The sequence below is a fragment of the Sinohyriopsis cumingii genome, unplaced genomic scaffold, assembly GCF_028554795.1.
Source record: "Sinohyriopsis cumingii isolate HCF-2022 unplaced genomic scaffold, ASM2855479v2 utg001825l, whole genome shotgun sequence".
In the NCBI taxonomy this organism is placed as follows: domain Eukaryota; kingdom Metazoa; phylum Mollusca; class Bivalvia; order Unionida; family Unionidae; genus Sinohyriopsis; species Sinohyriopsis cumingii.
This window is the reverse complement of record NW_028316064.1, coordinates 325,232-339,418: the sequence shown is the minus strand read 5'-3', so window position 1 is coordinate 339,418 and position 14,187 is coordinate 325,232. Positions and strand designations below refer to the sequence as shown.

General features: G+C 33.5%; 1 protein-coding gene across 4 annotated transcripts; it reads left to right on the top strand.

Moving 5' to 3' along the window:
• The first annotated feature begins 1,263 nt into the window (after positions 1 to 1,263).
• LOC149771479 (uncharacterized) lies at positions 1,264 to 13,788 on the top strand. Of its 4 annotated transcripts, XM_089948389.1 has the most exons (5): positions 1,264 to 1,406; positions 1,790 to 1,863; positions 2,389 to 2,466; positions 9,820 to 9,926; positions 10,469 to 13,788. In XM_089948389.1, exons 2-5 carry the CDS (start codon positions 1,858 to 1,860, stop codon positions 10,767 to 10,769), a joined length of 492 nt encoding a protein of 163 aa, XP_089804515.1. In that variant the 5' UTR covers positions 1,264 to 1,406; positions 1,790 to 1,857; the 3' UTR covers positions 10,770 to 13,788. The 4 variants fall into 4 exon arrangements, with proteins under 4 accessions (XP_089804515.1, XP_089804514.1, XP_089804516.1 ...); XM_089948388.1 differs by lacking the exon at positions 1,790 to 1,863 and having other exon boundaries at positions 2,392 to 2,466; XM_089948387.1 differs by lacking the exon at positions 1,790 to 1,863 and having other exon boundaries at positions 1,266 to 1,406.
• The last annotated feature ends 399 nt before the right edge of the window (positions 13,789 to 14,187 follow it).

Genomic DNA, 14,187 nt, shown 5'->3' with positions numbered 1-14,187 from the left:
TTCTAATCTGATTGGAAAATCGGAGGGGTCTTCCCTGTCATCAGTATCAAAGTCTGATATAAATGAAAACAATGATGGAGATGCTACAATGTAATCTGCTATGCTGATGCCATTATTCGCAATTCATGTTACATTTTCATCCTTATGAAGCCTAACATTAAGTAAATGCATAATAAAATTGTGTCATTTCTGCAAAAGAGTTAATTCTCTCAATGTTCTTTTGTAATACATGACAAACTTTAATTATGGTCATCGTACAAGTCATCAGCATTTAGTAAATATTCCAGTGTATCTTCATATATGAAGTCAAGAAAATCTTTTATAAGAGCATTAAAGTTCCCAATCAGGACAAAATCAGCATCTTAAGATATAGATTCAATTTCTTAATAATAAATTTGATGTTCTTTACGATTGTCATCAATAGAATATCTTTCTGATGAAATATATACAAATATAAGAACTATTTGATATTGATAGTACAGAGTCGAACCAGTAGTTTCCAATAATAAAAGATGTTTCCCTGTCACTTTGTATTATTTCATATCACTAATCATAACTTTCTTTAAACGTTAGGCAAAACAGAAACAGTATGGTTCTCGTGTTGTTTTCATTTGTTTTTTGTTTGTTTGTCCATTTTCAAAAATGTAGTCGTATTAACCTGTATTTCCAGAAGAAACGTTTAAAATAAAACAGTCGCAGATTACTTCTGGACAGAATGACACCAATTGCCCAAATAGTGGTTGACATACATCACATACCCGTGAAACTCTATCAATGTAGCCCAACACTATCCGACTATATCAGACAGAAAGAAACAGCACAACACATAAACAATTAAAGAACATATTCAGAGATTTATAGCAAAGATAAGTCTGGTAACCAGTTTTACGGGATAGATACGGGTGCAGAAAATAACTTCGTCATTTTATTAAATAATATTCAAAATATTCAAAATATTTTGTGCAAATCCTACCTTACTTGAAAGAATAATTGTTAACCATCCTTTGATCGAAACAGTAGTTCCATTTTAATCCAGGGAAAACCAATGTAAAATGAACATGATATAATCGTTTTCAGAGAGTAATCGGACCATACCAAATATATGTATGATAATCGTATTAGGACACAGATACGTCATGCAGATTATAATAATATAAACTATTTATGGAACTGCTGAAATAGATAATTATGGTATAATCCTTCTACAGTGTATTGCCAATTAATTATTATTATTTTATATTAGAGACAAATGTAGGTACATATATGTCATTTTTAATTTTACAGATTATTTGGGATCAGTGGATATATTCAATCATCCGATTATCATCTTGCTTCTATTTTTGAATAAGCTACCGAGATCGAAAGCCGAAAATGTAACAGATATGTCCACAAGTTCGCTCACTTATGTACGTATAAATGTGCAATGTAAGAAGATATAACAAGCGCAAATATCTAATTAGATGTGCCACGCTTGTTCGTTTCCAAGTGAATGAAACTATCAGTGTTAATTTGTTTGTTTCTCTCTCTCTCTCTCTCTTTCCCCCCCTCTCTCTCTCTCTCTCTCTCTCTCTCTCTCTCTCTCTCTATATATATATATATATATATATATATATATATATATATATATATATATATATATATATATGCAACAGCTGTTTTCGGATTGTAGCATGGATGCAAAAGGATGGAAATATATATATATATATATATATATATATATATATATATATATATATATATATATATATATATATTAAAATGTTTACTAAAACATTTCATTATTTTGAAGATAATCTTACTCTACGTGATGAGTTTAACGTCAATTGAACTTTATGATCCAATGATTCCACCGGAAATATGATTGTGATTATACCTAAAACCACTCTCACCACCTACCATCCCTAATTTCAAATGACCCAGAAGCGCGTGGTTTCATAATTCACTTAAGTTTAAAACAATAAGTTTAACATTTACTAAACTGGCATAGGTGTTGCCTGATTAAGTTACGTATCCACTGATTAAAATATCAAAGTAGACTTCAGTTTCGCATTTCAAAATGTACATTTTTGTCAAGATTCAATGATTTAATGGAGCCAATTATTTAGAGAAATGTTTCAAAATATTTCAGTGACCATTAATTATGTAATAAATAACGCAAACATAACTAAACCTAATATTGCTAAATTATCTTAAATTTCGATGGTATCTGTTTTCGACGTTATCAAAAACATACGTTTTGACACTAATTTGGTTATTGTTGGGAGGTTAACTTACGAGGATTGTTAAAATTGCAAAGGACATGAAATAGATACTCATTCAAATAACCATATCAGAATAAGTTGTTTTTAAAGTACGTTTGTTTATTATATTTGCCATTATTTTTTAAAGCAGTCCACAGATAGTGTACACAATAACTTCACAACTCCAGCGACCCCGTCTCAATTACAAAGTACTTCCAGTGTACCCGTAAGTATGTTTTAGAATATGGCAATGTCAATAGTTGAATTAGATATATATAAACCACTCTTACTATCTTCCATCCCTAATATAAAATTACCCAGAAGCGTGTGATTTGGAAATTTATGTAAGTTTAAAACGATAAGTTTAACATCTATTAAACTGTTACATATATTCACTGATTAAAATATGTAAGTAGAATTCGATAGCTCGAATTAGCAATATTGCAATAATGTTAACACAAAACCCAAATCATTGGAAATTGGTAACATGAATGAACACCTCTCGCCACAAATATGACTGATCATCTGGCTCGAATCGTAAGATAACATTCAGTTGATTTGTTTCCTTTAAACGCGTAATGGGGATAATTTAGCTGTTTACTTCAATAGGAATGAATACCGTTGTATGTACTTCTGCGACATAATGTGATGAACGACTGCTAAAAGAACACATCATATAGAAATTTACAAGTTGTCCGTCAGTCTTCACTGACGTTATGGAGCCAATTATGTCCTGGTTTTTCAAAACATGTCAGCGACCATGAAATATGCAATGAATTATGCAAACATCACTAAACCTAAAATTGCTAAATTAGATTAAATTCCAATGGTATATGTTTTCGTCGTTTTGAGAAACATATGAATTATCAGTACTGTCGCTAAACAAAAATTACAAAAGCAATGAAATAGGTGACTGGTTAAAATAACCATATAAGAACAAGTTATTTTAAAGTAAGTTAGTAAATTAAATTTAACAATATTTTAAAACCAGTCCTGAATTCATCTAGACAATAACTTCACAACTTCAGCCTCCACATCTCAATTACAGAGTACTCCCAGTATATATATATATATATATATATATATATATATATATATATATATATATATATATATATATATATACACGTCTGTATGTATAATATATAGTGATTATTAAACGAATGTAACTTGGTGTTCCTCATTATTACGCAAATGCACAGTTCCACATATTTTCCATAAGCAAACTCCTAGAGTATAATAAAATGCAGATATTCTTATTTTAACTCTAATTTGCATTGTTGCTATTATTGTGTTTATGACAGCGCACTATAAATAGTATACAGACAATGTTCAGATTGAACTTTATAGAATCGTCATAAAGGTACATTTGCCTCGGAGGTTTGATATTTTTACATGATTCTCATACTTTAGAAAACAAAAAAGTTGAACCGATCATGTGTATTTCCGAGTTTATCTTCGGGGCAATGTATCATAGTAAGCCCTACTTAGACGGAAGCCGGACGATCTAGAAACAAAATAAAAACCACAGTAGGTACTAAATGTTTGACCATTTTACCTACGTGACCAATATCAGGTGGTGTACTTGTTAAACGAACTATTTGGCACATCTGCAGAGGAGTACAGATTATAGAAGGGACAGTTGAGGCAACTTCAATTGCATGACATTCTTTTCTTGCACCAACTGTATGTTATATTATGCTTGTGTCTTCTGTATGTCTTTTCCGTCTCATTCTATTTTTTGATCTTGTGTATAGACAAGCTATACCGTATACTCGTTTCTTATCATCGGCTTAGTTTGTATTTGAAATGGATAAAGGTTCTCATTACTTTGACTCTTAATATTTGATATGCGCACAAAAGGTTATTATCCTTCTGCTAATAAGATATACGAAACGTTATATATGTATTTACGTACCATTTTTGCGTCATAAAATTCTCTCTCTCTCTCTCTCTCTCTCTCTCTCTATATATATATATATATATATATATATATATATATATATATATATATATTGGTGGATATATATATATATTAAACAATGTAAGGTCCATCAGCTACTTCGATAAATAAAAGATGCAGCAGTTTATTTTCAGAGATTAGTAAGTTAAAGAATCAGCAAAAGTCGAAATACCAGGGCATTGCTGAATAGCTATATATTAAATCAATATGGTAAAAACAATAAAGCTTTTCAATGTAAATACATAATGCTACAACTATATTTGTGCTTTTTATTAGAATGAGTGTAGATTATGAGGTTACAAATTTGATATATATTATGATGTGCTCGAATATATATATATATATATATATATATATATATATATATATATATATAAACTGATTTCTTTTGCACATAATACTATTTTATGATGGCACGAAATCAAAGTAATGTGTGCTTTGTTTAAGAATGTAATTTGTTTCCGTCTCCTATTTGTAAGATTAAAATTCAAAACAATTTACAAACTTTGTTTACCTTATTGTGACTCAAACTGTATTTTATAATGCCCGAAAAGTTGCATTCACAATTTTCTCTTAAACCGTCATAACTGGCTTTTTGTTTCTTTCGTGCTGCCGCTTTATCATGAGCTTGTTCTTTCATTCCTTTGCGTTGTTCAAATGCGATTGGCGCAAAAGTACGGGTTCGTTCCTATATGTTTTGATGGTCGTATATGTCGATGATGTATAAATCTCATGGAAACCACCACAAATCGACCTTGCTTTTCCGTTGTCAATTTTTGTTTAGCACAGTGTTCCCGTTTACGGACAGGAGATGTATTTCTGATTTGATTTGATTTAAAACGTTCAAGAACACGAATATTACTTCATGTAATTCATTGAAATTCGGCACATCAAAGATGGAACGCAAAAGCATGGATTTCAATCTTTATGATCTCTGGCAACGTGCGGTTATGCTACCTCTCACATCAACCCCACTTCCAAGCTGTGTTGGTGAGTATTGTTGTATGCAAATGGACAACTTTAAAAGAGGATCTATAGTATACCCATGCTAGATTTGTGTTATTGGAACAGAACCAATTAAAAGAAATGCATTTGTTGTGGTGGTTATCTGAAATCACTTATCATGATAATAGCAGAAAATAGAGCAATGAATCATTTTCGCAAGTTATATGCCAGCATTAGGCAACAAGAAAGCCCATTTAGAGACTTTTATGTAACATGCACAATCATAACACTGCAAGCATCAGACATAGAACAAAACATAAATGTTAGAAATTTCATTTTACGGTTAACAACCTAGTACTGCAAGCCTCAGGAACGTGAAAATCCTTTAATTGTTAATATCAGTAAAAGCTTGAAATAAGCGCTACGTAATGTCTATTATCGCTAGAATATTGGGGAAGCTGCTCCGGTGAAAGCTAAAAATCCGAGGGGACCATGATCTCGCTATGCACTATACTGGAGGCTCAGCCGCTAGATGCAGGGTTGAGCCTCCGATCGAGTGATGAATTCGACAAAAAGCATCAGGGTATTTCGTTCGGTGCGTGGCTCTATTGGTGTGTCACTTCATCGCTGGGTTCGATGCAAGTGTTACATTCCAACACCAGAAGGTATATGCAAAGATCAGAGAAATATGTTTCAAGTGGGATATCCAATTGGAAATATACCCGGCAGGTGATAATGCTAATGCCAGATATGTATATATCCAGCACCTAGGAAAGCTTAAGACAGATTTTATGTTTTGTGCTTTCATTTTGTTTATATTTTGTCACCAACATTTTGCCATCTTCTTTTTTTTCCTTTATCAACAGCTAAATATCTTGCCATGAGAAGGACTTCGTCTCTTATGTTGCGAATCCCATTTTAATATGCCTTATTTCCATCGCATCCGATGTCTGAGTCATTATGAAGGGATTCGTGTCGTAGCAAAATGTCATTACACTCTGATGCCGTCCCAGCACACATTCGTCAGAAAATCAGCGGTACATCACCCGATGCTAGACATCCTTGTTCACAGAGCGGAGCTTCAAATAATGCGTCGAGTTATTGAGAAAAACATCGAAGCTTTCCTAGCTCAACAACCACTTTGCTAAAGAAGAACGAACGCTGAGTTAGGTCCACGAATGACATGAGCCTCGCCAGCAGGGAAATATAAAAGATAAGCCAATCGATAGGAGGTCGCATTCTGCAGCTAAATGAAGAAGGCTAAAATGATTTGGTAAAATGTCTAAAAGGTAGAGCACAAAACGTGGTCGTGGCGCTGGTTCAGAATTATTGGAAATATTGTCATCAGCTTTGCAGCATTAAATATCACGCTGTTATTTGCAATATGTTCGTAGCACAGTGTCGTCTTTGTTAAGTTTGCTAGTATAGCCATCTTGGATGAAGATCGTGAACTCCAGCTTAATTCGAATCATGTAAAGGTAACCCATGAGTGCGTTTTCTGCCCTTCAGATACTCGATAACCTCAACGTCTTTTTTGAGATGGGTCGGGGAGTTTTTTATATCGTTTGCATTGACCTGGAAGTGCCTGTGGCCGCTAAAGGCCATTCGTCCCTTTATTATTTGGCTAAATATCTCTCATATGTATAATATGCTACGTTCATTGAGTTGCTCCATCCTAACTGCAGAAGATCCCTTTGACCGATCAAGAATAAAGTACACAAATCCGTTTCTAGCATCATCAGCCTACATAAAGTTGTCGATAGTGTGCGTACTCAAGTTTTCAAATCCGTACACGTTGGAGGCACGAACCCTGCCAGGAGTCGAGTTGATGGTACTGCTGTCGATGCAATTGAAGATTACACCGAAGCCTTCGATCGCACTGTGATTTCCCCTCGAATCTAAATTTTCACCAACTCCGAACGTATTGCAAAAAGCTCTTATAAGCGACCAGATCGACGCTGTTTTCGAGGCCTTCTAAGCGGTTTTACCTGGCAGGAAGCATTGCATATGTGTGAAAACCGTTCTTGCACGGAAGACAACTTGAAAATAGTTGGTATGCCTAATACTAGGTGATTGTAAACGCTAACGCCTCATTCAATGGTCGCGTATCAGCTAGAAAGGTTGAATTAGTTCTGACAAACTATAATTACATTTTAATGTTACACCGTTGTTCGCAATTCCTTTCCATTGTGTATTTTGAATCTATATCAAGGTTTAGTACTTTCAGCAATACTATATCATGACATTGGTGCTCGCGCGAATGCTGTGAATGTGTTTTCTATTGAATTATCCTCAAGTTGTCCTATGACTCCAAAACAACTGATATGAACTGACATTATACAGTGCAATATATTTCATCTGCCCAATCCACAGTCAATTCCTGCTTAACCAATCATCACCTTTCCTGATGTGCTGTGCAACATATTCGGGTAGACAGATCAACGTCTCATTTAGTAACACAATATATTATATCTCCTTAATACTACTCGTATTTTCTTATGATATTTGCCCTCAGACACGCGTGGTTTTCGAAGTCAAATACACACATTACGTCCCGCGGCTCTATATTCAGCTCGACCAAACTAACGGAATTGTAAACATTGTTGAAGAAATAATTAAAAATTAGCTTCAAGCGATTCATGTGGGTGGCGAGTCTCACTTGGCTGTCTGCACCGTCTCCTATGGAGAAACAAATTGGGGCATATAATTGAAGTCGTCACTCATGAGCTAACAATACACAATTTAGATGAAACTCGAGAGCTAAAAAATAGCACGCTATCACCGTTGAAACCGAAGACTACCACGCACAGGACGACAAGCTCGTTATTTGTCGAAATGACCCTGGCTTTCTTAGTACCCAACCTGGAATCGTTCATGTTTAAGCCAGAGGTTTCAACCCCGACAGCGAGACTATCTTTTTTAAACACAGAAAGCTCAGTCACCAGACCCGCTTTAAAGGTCATATACGTATTAGCCAACATATTCACGCCTGTTGGAGGTTTGCGAAAATAGATGCACCACTTTGAATCCATGGAAATCGGCGAAAGACGTTTTAAACTGTTCATGTTTTGTTCGAAGAAGTCATAGCTCTCGGCCGTATCACCGTAATCAGCCCGAAAAGCAAATAATGGCTCGTCGAGAGAGTGTTGGAAACACTTTTTCGGATTTTATATATCAATGAAATTAACATATTCTTTGAGATCATCGCAATCTTGCCAGTACAAATCAGAGGTGTTCAACTTCTACCCGCACCAAAAACAGAACAATTACACTGTAATGTAATATTTGTATAGAGGATTTGTCTTGTTGATTTTCAACGAACTTGTTGTTTCAGCGGATTTCTAAGGCTTTTACTTTGAAAAAGGTTATGAGGTTGAGACCGACTTACGTCACGAGTATGAGCAGCGGCGTGGTCTCTGTAAAATAGAGCAGTGCCGATAATCTTGTCGACAATGCCAACAGTACTCTGAATGTGCAGGTAATAAGGCCTGATGACATTAACCATCGTCGACCTCATCGGCAATGGCATCTGACTCGTAGCCCTGAACATGGAGGCCAAAAAACGCAATGAGATTTGCGTGCTTTCTGAAACCAAGGTCAATGCGATCCTACATCACAAATGCAAGGCAATGGGATGTTGGTCAAATCTCATTAGTAAAGGTATGCAGAAACAAAGATTTGATTTGACATAACCAATTCTAGCGATTCATCATTTCCTTCGCATGTTGGCATTTTAGTGAAGGCGTCTATAAGTTATGCAAACTGACATTATTAAATCTGAAGTGGAACATCTTGGAATCACACTTTGGATGATGTCCATCAATTTTATTTTAGAGTCTAAGAATATATATGTATGTATGTCTGTATACAGTACAGATTGAAAATATTTTGTATGTTTGTCTATTTCTATTCTTGGTCTCTTTTTATCTTAATAATGTATATTATCCTATCTTGCAGATTTCCAATTTAGGCATGGAATGTATCTATACCTAGGTCTTCTTTGTAAAGCTTGTCCCATTACGTCATTTTGTTTATAATGAAAATATTCTTGTCACGAAAGAGTTAGTATTCAGAAACAAAATTCTGAATTAATTCCAAAGAGGTAATAAAGCGAATCCAGGGATGCATTTAAGTGCTTGTGATTCTTACATTTGGTAATTAATTATATTGGTTAACCTATATACGCAATTAAAGTGTTACACTATTCAACGAAATACCGCTTTAAGCATGTTCTGTCATTTACATTTTGTATCCTTCATCTCGTTTTTTTACCGTCCGACTGTGTACTGAGATTGCATTGGTTGGCATTGAGGACAAAAAATATCATTGTTCGTTTACAGTGTATATTAATCTTTCCCTCCATATTTGAACCATTTATTGGACAGTGTGCTTTATCAAATATTTTAAACAATGTTTCAATAGCGTAATCCTACTCAACGTGGAAGTGGCACGTAAACTGGCTTTTTGACGCCAGCAGTTATTAATATATCCTCATTTTCTTTGTATTTGCCCTCAAACAAGTAGCTGTGCGTTTCCATGCCAAAAATTCATATTGGAATAAATTTAATATATCCACGTAGAAGAAAGATATAACAACATTTTTGACTTTAAGAAAAAACTTGAATACGTAAGAATAAGCAATAATATATGTATCATCTGCCTCTACTTCAGCCTGCTGTTGACGGATGTAGCATTACTGGAACTATTGTTTCAAGCGTTATAGGAGGGGTGGCAACAATTGCATCAGAAATATTTAGTATCCGCTGTTGGTGCATTAGGTAAAGTATATGCAATCCGCTCTTGTCTCTTATCAACTAATAGCGAACAAAGTGGACTGAAATCGAAAGGGAACCTTCTAAAAAGCCAAGCACAAAGCATAATGTATTAATTGTACTGTCAGGAAACTAGATTGTTTCAAATGACTGTAATACTTTGCAAATGATCTAAATATACATTTTGTTTACATCCATCATGCCTGTTTCATAAAGAGACATACATTAGAGACTGCGGATAGCTCCGTTTAGATACATTATGCGTCGACAGAGTAAATAGAGATAGGCAGATATACATTAATAGATGTAAAGAGACAAAGATTAATGATTATGATTATAATATTATGTTTAATGTTGAGGTGTTGTTTTATTTCTTAAGTAGCCAATTTATTCAGTTATTATTTAAAGACCCGTACAATCTTACTTTAATTGCAATCTTTGGAATTTAATACGATTTCCGATTTTCTTTTAAAATTTATGATTTTTGGTTTCTATTAATGTTTGTCTAAAACATATGTTTTTATATATTTATCTCATTCATGTCATAGACGTAGCAATAGACAACCCGAACATCAACGTTCTAATCAGGAAGATACTATAGAACTAAAAAATGCAGTACAACCAAATGCGTTACAAGTAAGAGGATCAAGGGCAGTAGCAGTACAAAACGCAGAGGACTGCAGACAATTAGTGATGATCAATAACAAAGACTGTACTAATAACTACATCTATGTTCGACAACTGCCGACTGATGGTTCAAAATATTGTGTAGAACCGGTAATGAACTCAAACAGCAACACCAGCAGGATCAATATGAGTTTTGTTGAAGACCAGCCTGTAGGTCTCTAAAACACTCACACTCAAACTGAAGAAAAACAGAACCACTAACCACAACCTAAATCTTACTCATCATTAAAGGCTTTAATTGGCTTCTGATCTAATGGGTTCAATAATTGCATCGAATACGACTATAGGCGTTAATTCTAAGTAATTGTTATTATAAGTATAAACAATAAACACAAAAAATTGGATCGAGCCTCAAAGATCATATATTCAGTAACTGCTTTGTATGTTACATCATAATCAGCATAAAATATAACTTTGGTTACTTATATATAAGGATGTTTGTGATGGGGACGGCTTTAATATATATATATATATATATATATATATATATATATATATATATATATATATATATATATATATATATGGCTACTACTAATACTATACGCGATTGCCGACAATAAATACAACCATTTTCCATAAAGATTTAACATCAGATTTACAGCAGAGAGATATAACTGTGCACAGTATTTGTATAATAAAGACATACAGTTAAGCTAAGTTGGTTAGACCGTCGTGCTAATGATGAGACGGTTGTGGATTCCGTCCCTTTCCCTTTCTGTGGTCACATTTTATGTTCTCTTTTTTCTCCTTCTATTTAATTCTGCAGAACCAATTTCACATTTTCAGTTTGTAACGGTATACAGATGTCATATCATTCATATATACACAAATGAATTGCGCAAGAAATATTTGCAGTAATAGAACCTATTATCAATAGACGTAAATAACTAAAAATCGGATTAAAATATGAACATGGTGATAAATCAAAGCTATAAGCCATTACATTGTACAAATGAATAACGTTCAAGTTATACGATGTGATAAGTGTATATGTGCGCAATAATTAGATGTTTAAATATAATGGAGGGTTCATAATGTATTGGAATATAAACGTTAGATAAATTATTATCTTTAACTATTGGATATTTAACCATAATTGAAATAAATTTTATATAGTATTCATTGTACTGGTATTATCTTGATTAAATTTCAATGCCTGAATAGAAACATGAAAAAATATTTTGCCAGTATTATATGACAGAACGATGAAAACCGCTCGCATAATGTAAACCTTATTGAAAGCATGACGGAGGGAAATTAAAGACCCTGGCTTTGTAAATCGTCTGCTTCATTCCAACATAATAACTGCGAATTTCTTCAGCAACTTTCTTTGTTGTATTAATATCTGCTAATGAATTTCATTCAAAAGTCTCGAAGCAACATTAAATTAATTGGTAGGGTAATTTATTCATCCAAAACGATTATATTCAGTATATGTCAGATCGCTGCAAACCCCATCCTAGACTGGTATTCATGATTGTAATCAATTATGCCATCCATGGACAATCTAGCATGATCATATTGTTTAAATTCATATCTACTATTATCGACTTGTTTTCTTTTTTCCTGAATTTGTTTTAGTTTCTTCACTGTTCCTTTACATTTCTTTATTTGGCGAAAATTAAAATTCCTTCCCGTATTTATTGACGTTTTCTTACATAGCAGTGGTCAAACTAACAATATCCGCATTTCTTCATCCTTATTACGTCTCTTCCCTGAATATGATGTTTCCATACTGTTTGGCCAACAATTGTTTTTACTCCAGAAGTAGGTTTAATCCTTGATAATCTTCCTTTAAAATTTAATTTCGTCTTTACTGAAGTTATCAACGTCTGTACGGAATGTTTATATGCCTTAATCAGACACGTTCCCGACTCGTTAAATATATTACATATGTTTGAAAGGCTCATTTCACATTTAAATTGTTTATTTTTGGGGTAAAGTACAAAGTACTGTGGAGAAAACAGACCCTTGTATGCATCAAGAGATCAATGAAACTAGGATTCTAACTCTCCATGCCATGACATCGAATTTAAATATAATGGTATTTACATATCTACTTTCGCGAACTATGTAAACGTATTACAACAGGATGACTGCATGAATTTCATTAGAGATTTTAACTCTTTTAAACATTTATAAAAAGAATAGCACAATCCTGAAAAAGCACTTGCATCACAAATAAATCAAAACTAGACATTCTCCTGACTGTGGACTGAAGAGGCAGAATTCCCGGGTTACCAACGGCAGTAATGTCAATTGAATATATCAACAATGTGCCAAAAAGTAAACTCATAAAGTTAACATAGAAAGTGATATATCAAGAATGAGTATGGAAATATGTGAAATGGCACATTATATAGGCCCCAAATTACAAACGCCTACAGAGACGTACACATGTACATACTACCATAAATATATACTTCGTATTACCAATTACATATGATTAGGAGCCGACGAAGTTATTAGTAGAATATTATTAGTAGAATATTTAAAATAGAGCTGTTTCTATATTAAAATATATTATCCAATATCAATAATTTCAACATTTGAAGTAAGGGCTTAATAAGCTGTTCACAATCAATTTGTCTATGTCATCTTCGTCATGATATTTTATTGTTGTTGTTGTTCTAGGGTTTAACGCCATTTTCAGCACAATATAGGCTATACATGGCGGCCAGTATAACTGGTGGAGGAAGAACCCTGGAAAACCCAGGAAAGAACCACCGACCCACGAGAAGCTACTGGCAGGCCATGATATTTTATTATTAGTATTATTGTTATTATTATTATTATTATTATTATTATTATTATTATTTTCTTCTTCTTCTTCTTCTTCTTCTTCTTATTATTATTATTATTATTATTATTATTATTATTATCATTATTATTATTATTAATCAAAAAGGTATATAACACATGCTTTAAAGAAACATTATTTAATGTTTAAAATAAGTTTAATAGTGTAATACTTTGCTGGTTTTACATGATATTTCAGCTGACATTTATATAAATAAATCTTGATGTATGAAGGAAAAGATCAGAATCTTCTGAATTACCAACATCGTTTTCAATATACTGTACAGTTCATATTTAAATATTCAATATACTGCAACAAATAACTTTATTCACAACATATATCAATCCTAACTAGTATTAAATGCAATAAAACAGGCCAGATTGAGATTATTATGACATTTAATGTAAATTCTGTTTTTGTACAGCCATGACAGAATTATATAAAGTAACTGAAATCTGTTTACGGTAAAGAGAACATAATTTTCGAAAAGTGGAAATAGTTTTTTAAAAAAGATACTGCCTCTTTCATTTCATAAAAGTACTATAGTGTCATAGTATTATTTGTTGCAATTACTTGTTGTCGTTGTAGGGTTTAACGCCATTTTTCAGCACAAGATAGGCTATACATGGCGGCCAGTATAATTGGTGGAGGAAGAACCCTGGAAAACCCCGGGAAGAACCACCGACCCACGAGAAGCTACTGGCAGGCTTTCTCACGTACCAACGTTAGCCGAGGCTGAGACTCGAACTCACGCAGACAGAGGTGAGATGGCAGTGA